The sequence below is a fragment of the Musca autumnalis genome, unplaced genomic scaffold (genome assembly GCF_047663935.1).
Source record: "Musca autumnalis isolate F117 unplaced genomic scaffold, ASM4766393v1 scaffold_5, whole genome shotgun sequence".
Taxonomy (NCBI): domain Eukaryota; kingdom Metazoa; phylum Arthropoda; class Insecta; order Diptera; family Muscidae; genus Musca; species Musca autumnalis.
Window position 1 is genome coordinate 66,621,201 of NW_027412088.1, and position 21,470 is coordinate 66,642,670.

The 21,470-nt window shown below is 36.9% G+C and overlaps 3 protein-coding genes across 4 annotated transcripts; 1 reads left to right on the top strand and 2 right to left on the bottom strand.

The window, feature by feature from the left end:
- The first annotated feature begins 2,138 nt into the window (after positions 1–2,138).
- Dgkepsilon (diacylglycerol kinase epsilon) lies at positions 2,139–14,329 on the top strand. Of its 2 annotated transcripts, XM_073955884.1 has the most exons (8): positions 2,139–3,052; positions 9,482–9,657; positions 10,010–10,681; positions 12,572–12,685; positions 12,748–12,954; positions 13,017–13,182; positions 13,252–13,406; positions 13,475–14,329. In XM_073955884.1, exons 2-8 carry the CDS (start codon positions 9,496–9,498, stop codon positions 13,589–13,591), a joined length of 1,593 nt encoding a protein of 530 aa, XP_073811985.1. In that variant the 5' UTR covers positions 2,139–3,052; positions 9,482–9,495; the 3' UTR covers positions 13,592–14,329. The 2 variants fall into 2 exon arrangements, with proteins under 2 accessions (XP_073811985.1, XP_073811984.1); XM_073955883.1 differs by lacking the exon at positions 2,139–3,052 and having other exon boundaries at positions 9,331–9,657.
- On the bottom strand, positions 5,638–9,031 carry LOC141386960 (uncharacterized). Its single transcript, XM_073955882.1, has 2 exons — positions 8,660–9,031; positions 5,638–8,591 (listed from the first exon to the last, which is right to left on the bottom strand). Exons 1-2 carry the CDS (start codon positions 8,754–8,756, stop codon positions 5,830–5,832), a joined length of 2,859 nt encoding a protein of 952 aa, XP_073811983.1. The 5' UTR covers positions 8,757–9,031; the 3' UTR covers positions 5,638–5,829.
- A 3,830-nt stretch (positions 14,330–18,159) lies between the features above and the next one.
- On the bottom strand, positions 18,160–19,866 carry Nacalpha (nascent polypeptide associated complex protein alpha subunit). Its single transcript, XM_073955885.1, has 2 exons — positions 19,747–19,866; positions 18,160–19,409 (listed from the first exon to the last, which is right to left on the bottom strand). The coding sequence occupies exon 2, from the start codon at positions 19,400–19,402 to the stop codon at positions 18,737–18,739; it is 666 nt and encodes a 221-aa protein (XP_073811986.1). The 5' UTR covers positions 19,403–19,409; positions 19,747–19,866; the 3' UTR covers positions 18,160–18,736.
- Positions 19,867–21,470: the final 1,604 nt, after the last annotated feature.

The following is a 21,470-nucleotide window of genomic DNA, read 5'->3' on the forward strand; positions in this document are numbered from 1 at the left end:
CCTACCATTCGGTACTCAAAGAACAAACAAAACAAAACTTAAACAAGGGACAGGTCGATACAAACATTCATAGTTACACAAAACAACTAGAGATTGCACATGACCTTAATCTTAAATCTATCCTAAAACTAATTTGTCTACATCTAATATTGCACATTTAAACATAATCCTTAAATACAGATCTGGTTGCAATATAGACTAGACATTGTCAGTTTTGGGATGAGACATTCTGGTCTATTTAAACTATTTCTTGGCTATTTTTAAGTGCCTCGGTTTCATACACTTCTGCTTACTATCTTCATTGCAAATTCAAAGAAGTTACTTTGGTTTGGGCGCCATTTCTGTTCCGGCCCCATACGGGCGTTTATTCGGGCCATCCGGTAGCTCCACGGTGGCTTCTCAAGGCGGTCCTCAACCCACCCAAACAAACCCAGGGCCTAACATCATTTTTTCATATGAACTAAAACAAACACTACACAAAGCTTTACAAAACACATACACGGGGAACATTTTCGGAGATTTGGGTCTCTTGATGACTCGACCCACACTTGACCCGCCCAACCATGGTCCATTCGGTTTCTATTCCAAAGCATGATGGACCCCACAAATCCCCTCTACTGCAACATCTCCCTCACGCAGCCCTTTTTCCCTCAAAAGAATACTCTCACTCCATGTTCATATTATGATTCATCATTAAACATATTTATTAAATAATACCATACATAACTTAAACATTTATACGAACAGTCAAAGAATCATTATTTTAGTCGACTGATTAATCAAAACCTTAATACAAAAGCAAAAAGAAATAAATTACGTTAAATTTTCCTCAAAGACCTACAATCTTACTGAGGTGGGGTGTTTTCAGGCCTTAACACCTGACCACTAATTACTCTACCAGGACACCTACCTAATCGAGCTCAATTAAGTGGGAAAAATTAGTCTTGTTATCCTTTTCAATCTAGGAATTCGAAATCATAAAAAAAACCCCTTACCAGTTCGGTTTGTACAGTCCCTTACAGTATTATAACTAATGGAAATTATAAAGGTCAATAAACAAAAAAAAAATATTAAAATTTGGGATTAAATAAGGTCAAAATATTAATCAATTAGGATAAAAAGGTAAATAATAAGTAATACAATATAATACGGATACAAAATACATATAACTTAACTAAAAAAGTAATGAAAATTTAGATTTGGGTGTATTAATTAATTTTGCGCCTAAGAGTCGGCTTTACATTCGAGGCCATTAACCCTCATGCCAGTTTCTGACTTGGTATAACAAATTTGCGTGGCCATCAGTATAACAATATGACAGTGTGGAAACTATTATGGCAGTTCTTGTAGTTCTTCGCCCAGCTGACACGTTTGGCTCGGATAGGTTCTGACCACAGCTACAACCATCCAACAGCTGTCTTTTAGCACACGACTCACATTCACAGGGCGTAGCGTAAATTTAACAAGGTAAAGGTTGCCACTGGTCAGCGTATAAATTTTGATTGGGCGTAAACGAAGCTTTATAAATTACGCCAGAAAGAGTTTGAAATTTGTGGTTTATGAGGAAAAATAGTTCCTACCTTTATATTGTTGGCTTTATTCTCGACACACTACTCGTGTCCTATTGTAGTGGCCTACGTTTATTTGCTTGCGACAAACCTTTTGAATTACGGATTACCTATGGATGAAATAATTTCTTTTTAGGCATTTGCTCTAAATTCTACACCTTTTGGTCACTATTTAAACTCACTTCCTTGATTATAATCCGAAGGCATGGAGGTTTGGTAACACAAACGTTAAACACACTAAACTTTTGACTGTTTATTAAAGTTTTTAACTTTTACTATGGCCAACAATACACACAATTAATAACCACACTGGCAAATTTCCACTTTACAAATGGCTGTTTTCTCTGGTTTGTTGCCTTTTATAGGTGATTATTCCCAAACAGAATTTCTTCCAATAATTTTAAAGTTCTAACCGTTTTCTCTTTCTATCAAATTACACAAATTATAATCCCCCATTTTCTCGACGTACGACCAACGCCGTCATGCCGTCCGTCCGCATTCAGCGATGGCAGTTAGCAGTTTCTTGTACGTACCCTGTACTGTTTAGTACGAATGATTGTGACAGCTGGTCTAAAAACTGACAGCTGACAATCAAAACATTCACGGCCGGCAACCCCCGCGTAAATTTTACCACAATACGTACATCAACATTGAAATTCTCGCGAAAAAAGTGGATTTATTTACTTATTGTGGCCATATTTGGGCAGAATAAAAACAACCAAATTTTTATTTCGGTTTTCCGTCAACCCAACCCCAATACGTGCATGGAATATTAAGCCGCCAAAGCCGCCATCTCGTCTATCTCATCTCTCGATTGTTGGACGGTCATGTGTCTGTGTGTGTGTGGCATCCATATTGCCGTCAAAAAAACATAAATATTGCCGGCAATAACTAATGTTACGAAAACCTATCAAGGGCTATCTTTTATATAATTTCCTGCTCCCAGGCATGGTCCAAAGGCATCCAGAGCATTCCTTCAGTAAACCCTGCCACTAGTGGAAAAATATATGGTGTTTTTTTTTGTTTGTGTGATTCTACATTCGGATGTGTTAAAAAAAACCATTCACAATGGTGATATTTGCAAAAACCAAAACAATCAATTGCCAGTGCAGGGTATCATGTTTGGAGTGATTGTTTTTTTGGAATTAAGTTAGTAATGGACCAAGAGCTCTCCCGCAACAAGCTCCTCCTTGAAATTCAATCATCACTTTTAACTTTAAGTTAACCGAAACTCTATAAATCTGTTCGGTAAATCGAAACTATAACAAAAGTGGACTAATAATAATGACTACCATCTGATGGATTTGAAAATGCAAAATAAACTAATTTGGAGGCATTAAAAATATAATTTTCACATTGAAAGTTAATGACAAGAAGCTCCTCCTTGAAATTCAATCATCACTTTTAACTTTAAGTTAACCGAAACTCTATAAATCTGTTCGGTAAATCGAAACTATAACAAAAGAGGACAAATAATAATGAGGGTAAGTCTCTTGAAACGCAAAGTTACAACCGATTCTGTGGTCAAATGAGACTAATATCTTAATATCTTAAAATTACGCGTACTATATATGGGGGCTATACCAAAACGTGGACCTATATAAACAAAATTTGGTAGAAATATTTTTTAGCCTCTGGAGACACAAAATACCAAATTACAACCAATTCGGTAGTCAAATGGGACAAATATCGTAAAATATCCTTAAAACGACGACGCGTCACTTTGTATGGGGGCTATACGAAAACGTGGACCTACATAGCCCGCTTTCAGTACCAAAAGTCCTACATACATATACAGCCCTATTCTGAACATAGCGAAATTTCCCATTCCCACGTTTTCCATATTCTCAACGACGTGGGAACAGCAAATGATGGGAGCTGGAATTTCGAAATTCGAAATCAGTTACACCAAATTATTATAGCATACTTTTGGGGGGATGTAATTTTGTTTTGTAATACAAAATGCCTATTTGCATTGAATTCGCGGTTTTTGAATTAGATTAGCAAAGCACAACTCACTTAATTCAACAACCGTGCATTGATTTATGGATTTTTTAAGTGAATGGTGTCAACGATGTGTGGTGTTGTTCTAATAAGCACATTTTCTTCAGAATTTGCGAATTGGTGTAAGCATTTTTTAATTAGTAGGCAAACATAAGTTTTGTGTATAAAGTAAAAGGAATTTTTAAGTTTGCAACGAATTTAAAAATTGTATGTTGATTCGGAATAATTTATATCGCTAGTTTTACTTAGTCCTAATGATCGCTAGAACTCGTATTTTGCATATTTTTAAAAAAAAAATTCACTAGATTTCCGGGCTAGCTGTTATAAGATGTGCATTAGAAATTTTACCAATTTTCACACAAAAGTTTTGATCAATTTAACCCGCTAAATATTATCCGATCATACCGTTGACTTGCACGCTACTTCTTCATCTCAAACCAAAACTACGTTTAAAATTTCGCGCCGATCGGACTATTATTGCGACCTACAGAGCGGCTACAAAATCGAGCAAAAATTTTGTTTTTGGTCCATTTCATCCCTTTAACATTTCACGATCATCGCCAAAAACTAATCAGTTCTATTCTGGTCCAAACCCGACCTCCATACTAAATTTCGTGACAATCGGTCCATAATTGCGGCCTCTAGCTTGATTACAATTTTTAATGGACGGACAGACGGACGGACGGACGGACGGACACACATCGCTAAATCGCTTTATCTCGTCGAGATATGAAGTTTGGTATACCACATGAGGGGTCTACGACGAATATTTCGCGGCGTTACATGAATTTTTGGGAAAACAAACTTATTATACCCTTTTCCACATTGTGGTATACGGTATAATGAATACAAGTTGTAAAAATTGTATGTATTATGGTTATTTTCCAATATATTTTAATAATTATTGCCAAAAATTCTTTTGAAATTGATTTGTTTTTACTTGCTGTGCTGCGTTAACAGAATCAACCATGACTCTTTTTCTCGTATTTCAATACATATGGTCTGTTCCAGAACTGCAAAAATCTACTAATTTTTACTACTTTTTTTTGTTTTGTTCGATAACATAAAGGAAAAATTTTTATCGGTGTAAAACATGTTAGATTCTTGCAGGTTTTTGTATCATATAAGAATATGTAAAAGCCGAAATCTACTAATGGCATATTTTGCAGTACATTTTGTATGCGTTTATTAAGCAAACACATGGCGATTATAAATATTTGCAATAATTTTGTCGTGTAGATGTCTTAAAATATGAAATTTCATAAAAATATGAAATTTCTTGAAAATTTTTTTCAAACTCCCACACTGTTTGCTGGGGAGATTTTTCCCACAAAAAGACACAAAATTCTCCCACAATTCAAGATAGAGAATGTGTACTTTTTTCCCATGGGAACAAATTCCCAATTCGAACTTCATTCAGAATGAGGGGAAATGGGAAAAAAACTCCCACAAAATTTTATTCAGAATACGAAAATGTGGGAATGGGAAAAAATTCCCAACTCCCATGCGTTCAGAATAGGGCTGATAATAGATTTCACCAAAATTTCATCCACCTACTTCAATCCGTCGGGACGCTAGAGTGGTTTCCACAGCCGGACGGGCATGGCTATTTCGATGTAGAATCGCACACTGATCAAGAATATACTTAGGGGTCGATTATGGATAGCAACTCAACTGTAGTTGCGTTGCCAAAAGAGAAAATCATACAATTAAAATAAATCCAACGACAGAAGTTTTTGTCAAGTTCGTTCAATATCAGTGTTTTTTACCTTTAGTTATTAATTTAATTGTCAAAAAGTGCGAATATCAGTGCGGAAATGGAAATTTCTATTATTAAATTTGTTTTCGGCAACGCAACTGGAGTTGGGTTGCTATCCATAATTGACCCCTTAGTTTGTGGGGTCTACAATGTTTGTAACTACTCACAAACGGAATGACAAACTTTAATGCCGAAATAGAAAATTCTATTACCAAATTTGCTGTGGTAAACACAACTGGAGTTGGGTTGCTATCCATAATCGACCCCTTAGTGTCTTCCCATTTGATAGTCTTAAAACGCAAATTGTTTTTGGTTTTCCAACAAATCTACCTATAAATGTATAGGTATTTATTTTAATTTTTATTTTCTTCATTTTTCTTAATAATGATAAAAAAATAAAATCTATTTTATTATTTATAATAAACAAAATTAAAGGCTTTGTTATAATTCTAAAACTGTGTTGTATTAATGTTTTTTTGCATTAAATGTTTAATCTTTCTATTTTTTGTTTTTTAGTTTACCCATTTGTTTGGATTTCTGCTTGAGTTTATTTTGTTTAATTGGTTTCGCTTCCAGCAATGTGGGTGAGGAAGTAATTTCGTCGACATTTTTCGGTGATTTGTTTTTCTTTTGAGGAGCGGAAGCTTCCGATGGTTTTTGTTGTTTTTTATTTTGGGGTTTGGCGTTAGGCTGCTCTTGTTGCTGTTGCTGTTGTTTTTGTTTCTTTTCTTGATTGTTATTTTTTGTTTCTTGAGTTTCAGCAGATTTTTGTTGTTTCTTCTCCTTGGATTTCTGCTTATCGACAGGCTTTTGCTTTTCAACAGGTTGGGGTTTTTTTACTTCAGAAGTTTCTTGTAGATTATCCTTTGATTTTTGTGGTTTCTTCACTTCAGCCGTTTCTTGATTATCCTTTGATTTTTGCTTGTTTTTATTTTTCTCTTTCTTTGTTTGGGTTTGTTGTTTTTCTTCTGTGTTGTCAGTACTAACACCTGTGGCTTTAGGATCTTCCTTTTTATTATTTTTCTTAGCCTTCTTATTTCCCTTATCCTTTGCCTCTTCGTTATTTTGAGGTTTCTCATTTTCTGCTGGAGCTTCCTTTTTCTTTTTGGGTACTTTTACGGGAGGTTCAAATACCTTAGCAATATATTTGTTTTTACTCTGTTCCAATTTCTGTTTCTTTATCGTTAAATCCAAATCACTGAGTACCGGTTTACCGGCACGTTTGCCCAACTTTTTACCTTTGGTAAGCTCCTCATCGTTACCTTCGTTATCTGCCTCGGCGTTAAGAAGTTCAACATTTTCTTCGTTAGTTGTGGCAATGCCATCATCCAATTGTTTTTCATCTTCTTCTTGCTGTTCTTTGCTCACCGGTATGGTATTGGAGAATTTCTTCAGTTTGGCAACAAAGAAACCATCCATGTTATGGGTATGAGGATAATAACGTCTGGTTAAGTTCAAAGAAGGATGGAATCTATACTGGCGATATTTGGTAAAACCTTCAACACCAAAATCAAGACCAGTGGGCACCAATTTTACATTACGTTTCTTCAAAACATAATCTATAACCCATTCATTTTCTTCAGGCAGTACGGAACATGTAGAGTAGACAATATAACCACCAGTCGCTGACTTGGCATCGGTACAATCAATGGCAGTAAGCAGTAGCTTACGTTGCAAATTGTAACATCTCTGTACGTCTACAGGACATTTGGTAGTTTTAACACTGGGATCTTTGGAAACTACACCGGTACCCGTGCAAGGGGCGTCCAATAGGATCCTATCAAAACCAGTCATGATTTGTCTAAACTTGGCACCATCTTCACAGGAGACAATGGAGTTAACTACACCCAAACGATGGAAATTGGCCACAACTGCCTTAACACGATCCTTATTGGCATCGTTGGCAAAGAGTACACCAGTATTCTTCATTACGGCAGCAATGTGAGAACCCTTGCCTCCCGGGGCTGAACACATATCCAAAATTCTTTCATTTTCTTGAGGAGCCAAGGCCATAACAGGCAGCATTGACGAGGCACCCTGAATCATATAATGACCAGCCAAATATTCTGGTGTTGCACCCAATGGAACTTGAGAACTGTATATGACCAAGCCGACTTTGGTCCACTTTCCCAAGGGATCCAAATTGACACCTCTATTAATTAAAGCGGCAGCCAAGTCTCTTCTTCTAGTCTTAAGGGTGTTGGTACGTATGGTAAGAGGTCTAGCCACTTCAGAAGCTTCCAAATATTCCATAAGTTCACTCAGAGGGAACATGTCCATTAACTTGCCCATTAGGAATTCATTGTAACTGTAGTAGACACACAAATCCTTGCGCAGTAGATCCATATAATCACTTCTAGGTCTATCAGGTTGACGATACTTATTGAAATCGGATAACACCAATGTAACGTCTTTGATGCGTTGTTGGATATCTTGCAGAGTTATTTCTTTTTCCTCATCTTCTTCGGGAAATTGGAATATCTCCTGTTGATCAACAGACATTTGCATTTCTTCGGCGGCCAATTTGGCTTCCTTGGCTTCACGTTTTTTCAATTTTTTATTTTCTTTCTCAATGGGCAAGAGGTCTTCATCATCATCTTCGTCGTCGTCGTCCTCGTCATCATCGTCGTCGTCATTCTCATCACCAGAAACATCAAAATCATCATCAGAATTTGCATCATCGTCTGATAAATCATCCAACTTTCCCATCTTAACTGTGGCTTCCTCATCCGATTCCTCTTCCTCCTCTTCTTCGCCATCTTCTTCATCGTCCTCTTCAACATCTTCGTCGTCTTCCTCATCATCACTGGCAACTTCTTCATCACTACCTTCTTCATCTTCAACTTCTTGTTCTTCTTCATCACTCTCCTCTTCCTCTTCATCCTCCTCAGCTTCTTCTTCAATAAACTGTTTACCAGTCTTCTTTTGCTTTGGCTTTAACCATTCCTGGTTTTCATCTGTAAATCCTGTTGGTTTTTTCTGGTTGGATTTTTTATTTTGTTTAGCCACCACTTGTTTTGGTTGCTGTTCTTCCGCCGATTCAACATCGCTGTCATTCTCAACATGGCCATTACCATTTAAATTCTCCTTCTCTTCTTCATCCTCACTGTCACTGTGATATTCCTTCTGTTTTCTTTGCTGGAATTTCTTTTCCTTGGCCAATTTTTGTTTTTCTTTGATTATTTGTTTACTCTTCACTCTTTTGGCCAAACGTTGTTTTTGACGATGAGACAATTTCTTATCCTCTTCTTCCATGGGAGCTAGATTGAAGAAGGAAAAACAATGATTCTAGAAATGTGACCCCAAACTGTTGCACTGAAGTACTTACCAAAAGATTTCTTGGGGAATGTGGGTGGCCCTTGTTTCCGCGCCTTACGGCCAGGACCTTTTTTTACTTTCTCACTATATTCTGCTTTACGACCCATTGTCCTTTCTGGGCTTTTTAAAAAATTTCTTTAATAAAACTCAATTGGAATTTTTACAAATCTATAAAGCGTGTTAAGAAAATTCGAAAACTATTGGCACGTGGAGCAGAACCGGAGAGAGCAAATAATGAATGAAAACAACAGCCAGCAAATGTCAAATTTTACTGACGTTTCATCTCAAATGTGCTCCTTACTAAATGAAAGCGCATTAAAACAAGCTATACGCGGAGATTAATGTATGTAAAGCGCATAACGACATTCTTTCATTCTGCTCAAATCATGGCACAATCATACAGGTATTCGCATCAGCCCAGCTGATGTACTGTGAGTTGTCAAAAAAGTTGTTGTAATTGAAAACACAAAATTAAAAAACAAAAATTTAAAAGAAAAAATGGGCATTTTTGTCGGATTTTTGTAATAATGGGTTTATTAATAACTGCCGAACAAAATTTTGTTGAAAAAAATATGTGAATCGCTTTATTTTTGGAAAACATTTTTGACATTTCACAGTACTGAGCTCGTTTTTGTTGTAGTTGTTGGCTGATGCATCTACCTGGTTATGTACCATGGCTCAAATGGAATGCATTTTTCGTTGTTGTTGTTAAAGCCATATAGAAGAAGAATCAAAACAATCTACAATCTATTGATTTTTTTACAAAAATAATATCTGTGGAATTATGATTTAATTATTTTCCTTTGTTACTAAACAAAAACTTAACTATTAGTTTATTGTTGGAGAATGGAACTAATTTCGTTCGAATTAAGTGTGGGGGCTTTAGTTGGCTCCCTCTTTGCTTTGGGTGCACTTTTTTGTTTTTGTCGTAGTCTGTTGATTGAAGATGTTATATGCATTCCTGGCAAAAGTAAGCATGGTTGGAAGTCGATTAAAATACTGGATCGGGTAAGTACCCATACATAAGATATGTACATCATCAAATTAAAACAAGAAATATATAATTTGTTCAAGTTCCTAATATGTAATACGTGGTCCGTGTATGTGTATTTATGTGGTATGATTAACTCGCATGCATGACGTACCCCCCGTTGTATGATCATCCTTATGACGCCATTTGAAAGTCTTCATTTTCAATAGTCTTTATTATTTCATCTTTCCATATACATATAAGGTTACGCATAAACGAAACATATATACATAACATAAGATTATTTCCCATAATATTAGACGCCATACTACTTACCTGTACAAAGTATCCGTTATCATGCTATTTTTATTTTCGTCTTCACCCCCACAGGCCTGCTATTGCAATGTTTGTGAGATACTCTTAACACCATCCGCTGGGGTTTTCTGTGATTGTTGTGGCATTTGTTCACATGCCTCACGTCCCTGTACACGCAAAGCCGATAAGCTGTTTAAGTGTAAAGAAAAATGGATACATAATGAGAAATCTATGCGTCACTTGTGGGTCAAAGGAAATCTGCCGTTGAGTGCCGTCTGCAGTGAATGTTCTGAAGATGTGGAGGAAGTTGGCCTTAGCGGTTGGCGCTGTGCCTGGTGTCAAAGATGTTACCACACCAGCTGCTACAAACGTATTGATTCAAAAGGAGAATGCGATTTGGGAGAATTCAGTGATATGATTTTCCCGCCCTATAGTATTGTAGCGGCAAGAACCAGGGAGTCTGTACGGCTGCACTTGGCCGGTATTAATCCACCAGATATAGAAAATTGGGAACCTTTAATTGTCATCGCTAATACCAAATCGGGTAGTAGCACAGGTTCGGATGTTGTATCGCTATTGAGAGGTTATTTACATCCTTTACAAGTAATGGAACTGGGTTCTAGAGGACCACAGGATGCTATGCAATGGGCAGCAAAAGCAAGTCCAAGACCATGTCGCATTTTGGTTGCCGGTGGTGATGGTACCGTTGGATGGGTATTGAATACCATGTATACATTAAACATTAAGGTGAGTGTGGTAATTTGAAAATGGCGATTATTTGGCTGAAAGTTTTGAGTTTCGAGGATATACAGCTGCGAAAAAATAATAGCACCACCTCCCAAAAAAATATTTTGAAGGTAATCTCATTTACATGTGCAAATTTAGCTGACCGTTTTATGCGTATTTATAATAAACGACTCTAAAGAATTTAAAAATATCAAGAATCATTGTTTGCGAAACTTTTTTTTTTAAATTTAAACCAATTTTCACAAAAACTCCAAAAATTGTTCCAAAGTTCTTCATGGTGGTGATATTATTGTTTTCGCAACTGTATATAATCTATTGCCTCTTTCAGAGGAGAGATTTTTGCGATCTTTTCTCCATGGGATAGCTATGAAAAGTTTTGTATTTATATAAAATCTGAACAAAAAGTTTTCTTCGCTTTATAGGAATTCTATTAGAGGTATTCTAATTTTCTTTCTATTGATTGTCTCCTGGACGATCTACAAACAAGTTTTTATACCCTCAGCATTTGTGCTAACGAGGGCATATCCATTTTCATACGGGCAAAATGTGCCTCATCGAAATAATGGTTTTAGACCCCAAGTATGTTTGGATGAAATGTGTTTCAGACAATTTGGAGTCGATTGAGCAATGTCCGTCCGTCTGTCTGGTTGGAGCACACGATAACTCTTTCGTAATATTTTGTCCAAAACTTAGTTTAAGTTCGAAGATGGGTTATATCGATCCACTCCTTCCGGTACCTCCCCCCACAAAAGTTCGAAAATGTTCGGAAAATTTGTACGTACGATAACTCTTGAAGGGTGTAACCGATTTGGTCCATACTTTGCAAATCGTGAAATGTCTACCAGACTTAGATGTTGTTCCAATATGGACTCAATCGGTCCACTCCTTCTGTTACCTCCCACACAAAATTTCGGATAAGTTCAGTTTAGGACCTGCTCTGTAATCTTGTATACACCGCCCCCGGTTTTCACCCGCCGGTAAAAGTTTCATCAGGGGCAAGTCCCTACTACCTGAGAAAATAGCCTGAAAGTTGCAAAAAGTCCTATGACACCGTGTGAGGTGGTTGGAGCGCAAGGTAACTCTTGAACGGATCTGCCGATTCGGTCCAAAATTTGGCCTTAGTAATATTTTGTCCAAACATAGTTAAAGTTCGAAGATAAGCCATCGATCTACTCCATCAGCTACCTCCCCCACAAAAGTTAAAAAATGTTCAGAAAAATTGTTGGTACGGTAACTCTTGTAGATATAGCTCAGGTTAAAATATGTTATATATTTGTCCACTCATCCGGTACCTCCCACACAAATTTTCGGATAAGTTCACTTTAAGACCTGCTATCGAAGAGGAGACGATATAACATCTCTTATGCCGCTATCCAATGCTACTTTGCAAGCAGCACGGCATTCTAGGTGTCCACTTTCCTTCATGTCTAAAATGATATTTCGGTTAATGTGTCTAACACGCAGGTAATGACATGAACGCAAAGGTAGACTTGAACATATATGATGGAGAGCGTATCTATCCAAATATGATGTCAGACACCATACAAAACGATTCCACAAATGTTGAAAATGTGCAATGGTATAACCTCCTGAATTCGATTTGATTCACTGTGTACATAATTTATTAAAATAGTTATAACTGATGGTGGAGATGTGATATACTGCAGCTGATCGCGGTCGCATCAAGAAGCAAGAAAAAAATAATATTTTTTCCCCCGACCAGTTGTCACTATAGGCGGGTTAAAGACACCCTAAAAGATTTTGTCAATTGTTTCTTTAACTTGAATACACCTTGCTTAGCCCCCTGATGCAGACAACTTCAGCCCAAAGGCTACTTTAGAAAGTATATTTTTTGTTCCACATTTTTACTATGCTTTCTTAATTTTTCAGCCCCTACCCGCTGTAGCCATAATGCCCCTGGGAACTGGTAACGATTTATCAAGAGTGATGGGTTGGGGTGCGGAGCCACCTTCCACTTTGGATCCCTTACAAATATTAAGAGATGTAAGTGCAATGAAAAGATTCCAAAAATACTTTTTTAATAATACTTCCAATCTCTTTGATAGATCAAACGAGCCCGTTCCATAAACCTCGATCGTTTTTCGTTACAAATCGAAAAAAGTCATTATCGTTTACCCATACAAAGACATCCGCTAAAAACAATAAATGTTTATAATTATTTAAGTATAGGCGTTGACGCCTTGGTAACCTATAACTTCCATAAAACAAGAGAATCCAAATTTTATGTTTTAAGTAGTCGCATTTTTAATAAGGTAAGTTATTATTACACACGAACGGTTAAGGGATATTTTATAATTTGTCATCTCTTTGCCAGTTAATCTATTTCGGGTTTGGTACTCAACAAATTGTTCAACGTGATTGTGAAGGTTTAGAAAAGCGTCTCGATTTATTTTTAGATAATCGTTTAGTAGAATTACCGGAATTACAGTCAATTGTTTTTCTTAACATTGATTCATGGGGAGCTGGTTGTAAGCTATGTGGTAAGCATACTACTTACTATATATGAATTTAAAATCCAATTAAATTTGAATACTTTATTCGCCCTCAAGAACTTTGTAACAATGATGATTATGCTCCAAAAATAAACAATTCCATTTGTGATGGCGCCATGGAGGTATTTGGTATTGTATCATCATTTCACATAGCCCAATTGCAGTGTGGTGTAAGTAAACCAGTAAGAATTGGCCAGGCCAGGCACATAAAGGTAACAATTTGAAGCAACGTAAATTTTGTTCGTTATTATGAGTCTTAATATATCTTCTATTTTTGTAGATTATTCTTAAAAGTGTTTGTGCCATGCAAGCTGATGGTGAACCATGGATGCAACAACCAGCAGAATTACACATTTCCTCACGTGGCCAAGTACGTATGCTGAAGAAGCAATCTTGAATTGACTCCCATGTGTCAAAAAGCATTTCCTCTTGAAATATCCACCCAAAACTGTTTAAGGCATGCATAACATTTTCAACCCATAATGGGATTTTGCAGCCTCTTTGATTATTTATTATATTTATGTAAAAACATAAGCATTTTTCTAATTATAATCTCTCGTAACTTATTACACTTAATCTCAAGTATGTAACACTTATGTACTACAGGTTGTGTTGTACTTAATTGCTATTCCTATTCATTTTTATTTTTTAATTTTCAATCAAAAGAAGACTTTATTGTTAAATTGTGTATTTTTTAATTTTATACGTCACTAAACATATACAATTGTATCATTACTTATTATATAATTTTAAACCAGTAAGACTATTTATTAATTCTTAATTCAAACTGTTCTTTAACGCCGAGAATCTCTATGCATCACAAATGATTTTATTATTTATTAACAAACTTTTGGAGTCATTATGGGTTAATTGTTATTATGAAATGATTGCAGTTGATGTTTGGTTATTCGGCTTGTTCGGTATAGATTCAGTAATGTGTAAAATATAATAGACGATAAAAAAAACATGCTAAACCACACATTATATTTGAACAAAGTTCTGGATAACAAATTCTCAACTGCCTATTTTAATTTATTTCTCTATGATTTTGTAGCTAGGAATGGTTGTTAGTTTAACAAAATTATATAACAAATATTTAATAAAATAAAACTTGTTTGTGAGTATTGTAAAAAAATTTTGAATAATTCAAACATGAGTGGTTGGTTCAATTATTTGGGAAGATTCTTTAATCTATCGTTAGCCATATCGTACCAGAAGCCTAGAATGTTGGCAGGGTGGTCCTGCTAAAGAAGCAGGGATGCCAGCAGTGGAGAATCGTACGGGCCGGTTTCCCTCTTGTAGTCAGTAGGAAAGATTCTAGAGGTACTACCACTTCCCATGATGAGAATCATGGGCCGATTCCGTACAGCGAGGCGAGTCATGTCGCGTCGTCTATCGTCTCTGTGACAAAATTTAAAAAATGCACTACGTACAGCGATAGAAAATAATCGTCGATAACAAGTTATTTTTATTTTTTTATTTTATTTTTATTCGTTAGTAAAAATGTACGGCGACAGCTAATTTGTTGTCGCCGGAAAATGAACATTTCGGTGACAAAATTTGACGACGTCAGGCGATATTGCCATACGGAATCGAAAAATTGCATTTGGCAAGGCGACACGACTCGCCTCTCTGTACGGAATCGGCCCATCAGTTTCCAAGCATGGCATCATCAGCATGGATTCCGGAAAATGCACAGCACCACAACAGCCATTACACGCCATTTCCACATATATAAGTGGAGGATTGAACCAGAAAAGGCCGCGCGACGAACCGTTATACTGGAACTTGACCTATCGAAGGCCTTCGATACCTGTTCGAGGACATAGATAAGTCTTTACCGGTATATCAGCAGAACAAAATGTTATCGATGCAGTGCCTGCTTGGGTGTTACCTTGCCTCGATTTAGTAGCAGTGTTACTCCACACAAACACGTCAGGAGAGGTCTTTATGATTTGGAGAGATAGGTCTAAAGGTACAAGTGAGAACTTCGAAAACAACGAACCTATTAGCAGGCTTGAATTACATTCAAACTGATGCAGTTGAAAAAAACTATTCCGTTCGTCTAAAAATACTCCCTTTGATTCGTTAATAAAGCCTCCCTTCGGTTCGTCTAAAAAGACTCCCTTTGGTTCGTCTAAAAAGACTCCCTTCGGTTAGTCTAAAAAGACTACCTTCGGTCCCTCTAAAAACACTCCATTCGGTTCGTCTAAAAAGACTCCCTTCGATTCGTCTAAAAAGACTTCCTTCGGTTCGTCTAAAAAGACTCCCCTCGGTTCGTTTAAAAAGACTCCATTCGGTTCGTCTAAAAAGACTCCCTTCGATTCGTCTAAAAAGACTTCCTTCGGTTCGTCTAAAAAGACTCCCCTCAGTTCGTTTAAAAAGACTCCATTCGGTTCACTATAAAGACCAACTTCGGTTCGTCTATAAAAACTCACTTCGGTTCGTCTAAAAAATCCTTTCAGGTTATCTAAAAAGACTCCTTTCGGTTCATCTAAAAAGACTCCGTTCGGTTCGTTTAAAAACACTCTCATTGGTTCGTCTAAAAAGACTTCCTTCGGTTCGTCTAAAAAGACTCCCTTCAGTTCGTCTAAAAATACTACCGTCGATTCGTCTAAAAACACTCAATTCGGGTCGTCTGTAAAGACTCACTCCGGTTCGTCTAAAAAGACACCCTTCGGTATGCTAAAAAGACAACCTTCGGTACGTCTAAAAAGACTCCCTTCGATTCGTCTAAAAAGGCTCCCTTTGGTTCGTCTAAAAAGACTCCCTTCGGTTCGTCAAAAAAGACTTCATTCGGCTCGTCTGTAAACACTAATTCGGCTCAATTACAAAGACTCCATTAGATTTTCTAAAAATTTAGACGGTTTTACTTCCTTCGGTTCGTCTAAAAAGACTCCCTTTGATTTGTCAAAAAAGACTCCCATCGGTTCGTCTAAAAAGACTCCCTTCAGTACGTCTAAAAATACTACCGTCGATTCGTCTTTAAAGACTCACTTCGGTTCTTCTAAAAACACTCAATTCGGTTCGTCTATAAAGACTCACTTCGATTCGTCTAAAAAGACGCCCTTCGGTTCGTCTAAAAAGACTCCCTTTGGTTCGTCTAAAAATACTCCATTTGGTTCGTTTAAAAAGACTCCCTTCGGTTCGTCTAAAAAGACTCCCTTCGGTTCGTCTAAAAAGACTCCCTTTGGTTCGTTTAAAAAGACTCCCTTGGATTCGTCTAAAAAAACTTTTTTCGGTTGGTCTAAAAAGACTCCCTTTGGTTCGTCTAAAAATACTCCAATCGGTTTGTCTAAAAAGACTTCCTTCAGTTCGTCTAAAAAGACTTCCTTCGTTTCGTCTAAAAAGACTCCCTTCGATTCGTCTAAAAAGACTTCCTTCGGTTCGTCCAAAAAGACTTTTTTCTGTTGGTCTAAAAAGACTCCCTTTGGTTCGTCTAAAAATACTTCCATCGGTTTGTCTAAAAAGACTTCCTTCGGTTCGTCTAAAAAGACTCCCTTCAGTTCGTCTTAAGGACTCACTTCGGTTTGTATATGAAGACTCACTTTAGTTCGTATAAAAATACTACCGTCGATTCGTCTAAAAAGACCTCCTTCGGTTCGTCTAAAAAGATACCTTCGTTTCGTCTAAAAAGACTCCCTTCAGTTCGTCTTTAAAGACTCACTTCAGTTCGTCTATAAAGACTCACTTCGGTTTGTATATGAAGACTCCCTTTAGTTCGTCTAAAAATACTACCGTCGATTCGTCTAAAAAGACCTCCTTCGGTTCGTCTAAAAAAACTCCCGTCGGTTCGTCTAAAAAGACTCCCCTCGGTTAGTCTAAAAAGACTCCCCTCGGTTAGTCTAAAAAGACTCCCTTCGGTTAGTCTAAAAAGACTACCTTCGGTCCGTCTAAAAAGATACCTTCGTTTCGTCTAAAAAGATTCCCTTCGATTCGTCCAAAAAGACTTCCTTCGGTTCGTCTAAAAAGACTTTTTTCGGTTGGTCTAAAAAGACTCCCTTTGGATCGTCTAAAAATACTTCCATCGGTTTGTCTAAAAAGACTTCCTTCGGTTCGTCTAAAAAGACTCCCTTCAGTTCGTCTTTGTATATGAAGACTCACTTTAGTTCGTCTAAAAATACTACCGTCGATTCGTCTAAAAAGACCTCCTTCGGTTCGTCTAAAAAGATACCTTCGTTTCGTCTAAAAAGACTCCCTTGGATTCGTCTAAAAAAACTTTTTTCGGTTGGTCTAAATAGACTCCCTTTGGTTCGTCTATAAAGACTCACTTCGGGTTGTCTATAAAGACTCCCTTCAGTTCGTCTAAAAATACTACCGTCAATTCGTCTTTAAAGACTCTCTTCGGTTCGTCTAAAAAGACTCTCTTCGGTTCGTCTAAAAAGACTCTCTTCGGTTCGTCTAAAAAGACTCCCTTCAGTTCGTCTAAAAAGACTCCCTTCAGTTCGTCTAAAAAGACTTCATTCGGCTCGTCTGTAAACACCAATTCGGATTAATAACAAAGAGTCCATTTGATTTTCTAAAAATTCTCCCTTTCGCACTTCTATAAAGATTAGACCCTTCTTAAAAGACTTACTTCAGCTAGATCCCCTTCGGTTAGTCTAAACAGACTCCCTTCTATTCACCTAAAAAGACTCCCTTCAGAATACCTATACCGATAAGAATACCTACACTAAAAAGCTAACGAGGATGTCCTGAATAAAATTTTCCCGTTTGCCATTAAAAAGTTTTTCCTGAAGAAAATTCTATCAATATATTAAGCAGAAAAAATTATCAAATCTCCTTTTATGGCAACAAATTATTTTCTTTCGATGGTATAACGCTTCATTCTACAAATGACTGAATCATTTGTGCGTACAATCACATGCTTCCATTGATTAGTGTCACCTGCTGAGATGTGTGTACTATGTACTACTATTTTAAGAAATTCCCTTTTTCCCAAATACGAATAGAAAAAAGCACGTGTTTATTTTGGTATTTTTGTAATGTTTTGACTTATCTTTCTCTCGTGTTTTTATTAATAAGAAATAAAATAACATGAATTTTCTTTTGACTTATCTTTGTTTCAACTAAATTTTTACCAAAGTTGAATTTCAAATACAAAAACCAAATACCAAAGATTTTTTGTTGTTAAGAGTGGCGGCGGTTTGTTGTTCTAGCGGGGGGATAGATAAACAAACCCACAATAGAGTTTGTTAACCCCATACACCACCACTACACTATTAATAAGGAAAACAACCTTGGGACAAGGTTTTCTTAACGATCAACGATAACTGTGTGTGTAGTTGTTGTGGTTCTTAAAAAAGAATTACGTTTGTTTTTTCCAAAAAATACGCTAATGCAAACGAAGAAGAAGTCTGAATAAAGTTGATTTTTAAATGTAATTACTTGTTGTTGTAGTAGTTAAATAGTAATAAATGTGATTACTTGTGGTTGTTGTTGTTGTTTTGCTGAGGCGGGTATGAAACTTAAAATGCAGGCCATGAATCTCCACCCATATATAGGGGCAGAGTTTATTCATGTTGGTTGGCCATCATACAATTTAAAGCATCGTCAGCTCCATAATAGCATTGACTATATCATTGTTATTATTCTTGAGAGCCTTAATTGCCTTAGCGCGGGTAGTATTGGCTTGATTGATAACCAATTCAATATCCTTCTCATCAACGCCAGTCTCATCGACTTCTTCTTCATCTTCTTCGGCAATGGGTGCAACCGAGGAGGTTGTGCCAATGGTATCGGCAGCGCTAGCACCTTCGGGAGCCTTGAATTTCTCAGCAGCAGCAACTTGGGCCTGTTGTGACAAATCTTCAATCTTGGCTTCGCCGAAGACAATGTAGGTATCACTGTGGGGGTTCTTGTATACATCGGGGTTGTTGATGACGAACAAGATGTTCTTGGATTTGCGGATGGTAACACGGTTAACACCTTGGATTTGTTTCAAGCCCAATTTCAACATGATTTTGCGGGCCTTCTTTTCACCGCGAGATTGCTTGGCCTTGGATACCAAGTCAATGGGCAAGCCAGTGGCACCACCGCCCAATTGGGTGGCTCCAGCACCGGCATCTTCCAACTCGGGAATGGTATCCTCAGAGTCGCTATCACTGCCATCATCTTCTACACGGACAGCTTGAACGGGTTTGGCTTCAGCAGCTGGAGCAGTGGAGGTAGTGGGGGCATCAGACTTGATTTCAGTAAGTTCTGGCATTTTCAGGCTGGTCGATTTGAAAAGATAAACAAAGAAAAAACAATAGATTATTACGGATTCAAACAAATACCGAATAGTTCCTAAAATTTGCACTTTCATAATCAATTTCTGTAACCAACCGGCTTTTAACCCCTAACACTTGGGCTGTTCACTTTTTACACTTCTTTATTATCTGTAGGGGGTCAAATTTCAACACTTTGTCTTTATTCATTTTTGGGACATTAATATCAACTCTGGCATTTCAATTTTAAGTCCATTTTGTTTTTCTTGACCGCTTGTTTGTATTTTTGTTAGATTTGTCACATTTTTTCATTAGATGTTTTAGAAAATTGCCGATTTTTTACCTGCGAAAAAAATTCACCCTGCGCGAAGAATTCACAAATTTGACAAAAAGAATTTGATTATTGTTAGGTTGGCAGACCTGCTTTTTGATTGAAGCTGTCACACAACTGGCGACATCTAGTTGTGGTGTTTGCCAGAATAAGGCAGTGTTGTATTTGTCAGTTGTCGTTTTAAACATTAACCCATTGAAGACTGTATCAAAGTATGTGTGAATTCGCTAGTTATTTGTGATGTCTATTAGCTTTGTTTCTTTACTCATTTAATGGTAAAAGTGGTAAAAGAGAAAACTGTTAAAATTGCTCAAAATTGGTCTCTCATGAACATTTTTACCAGGAAAGTAAACCTGCGTTTACAAATGACAGGACAGTTGATTTCATGTATTGATGTCAAAATCCCACAACTTGCCCGTGTGACGTAGGCGTCCCGACAACTACAAAAACAGTTGTAAATTTTTGAATGAAAATCATCGACATATTTTTGTTTTCCGTTCACATATTTTGTTTTTGTTCATGTTCTTTTGTTTTCAACACATTTCAATTATTATCTCAGTAATTTTTACAAAAATGCCAAAAATTTGTCTTCCTTACTGTCTGTGAAAAAATGATGGACAGCTGGGAGACAAACGACAAATGTATGTATGTGTTAGTAAATCAGAGTTGTATTTGAAGACAAACTGCCTGGTGTAAACGCCTAGTAAAGGAACGAAAAAATGGTAGATCTGGTAGCAATGTCAAAAAGAAACATAAAAATTCATTTTTCTTCTTTTATTTCACTGTTTTTAATTTTTTTTTGTCAGCTTTCGCCTTTTTCTTCTGTTTATCGTTCATGTTTTTCTTCATTATGAAATAATCGTCAAACAAATGTCGAAAAATCAGTTCTGCCATTTTTTTCCTGCCGAAATTTCACTGGTAGCCTGTGGTAAAAGAGAAAGCCATTTTCGCTCTCTCTCACTCTCTTAAAAATTGCTTCTAGTTTTACCACTTTTCGGGGTTAATGCTTGGTTTACATTTACGAAATCCACTCGATTTCAACTGTCAATTCCTTTGCTTAAACGTCAAATGAAATCCAATCGATTTCAGATGAGTTTTCATTTGACGTATACGCAAAAGGAATGGACGTTTGAAATCGAGTGGATTTCGTAAATGTAAACCAAGCATAAGGAACGTTTTGCAGGTTAACAAGTAAGAAAAGCGTTAAGTTCGGTCGGGCCGAACTTTTTATACCCTCCACCACAAATTTCAGCCATTTCGGTGGATTAATGTGGCCCCAACCTTCAAAATACCGAAATTCGGAAGGTACCGTTCTATGGGGGCTTTATGATGGCGTGGACCTATACCTACAAATTTCTGTGGAAAGTTTTATACGCCTAAAGAAGACTAAATACCAAATTTCAGCCATCTCGGTGTGATAATGAGGCTAAAACGTTCAAAATATCGAAAATCGGGTGATATTGTATTATGGGGGCTATATCAACACGTGGACCTTGTTAGGGACACATCCCACAATAACAATATGGCATCGCATATTGCAACACTAGTGGAGTGGCATCACGTCTTACAACACTGTCAATATGGCAACACTCTTAATCAACCGCCACTTCATTCTCAATAATCACTCTCAGTCGTCTTGTAATTTCATCATATTTTCTAAGTTAGTAGCTGTGAACGCTCATCATCCAATAAATCATTTAACCCTTTAGTATTATTAAATATTGTCTTTTATTTAA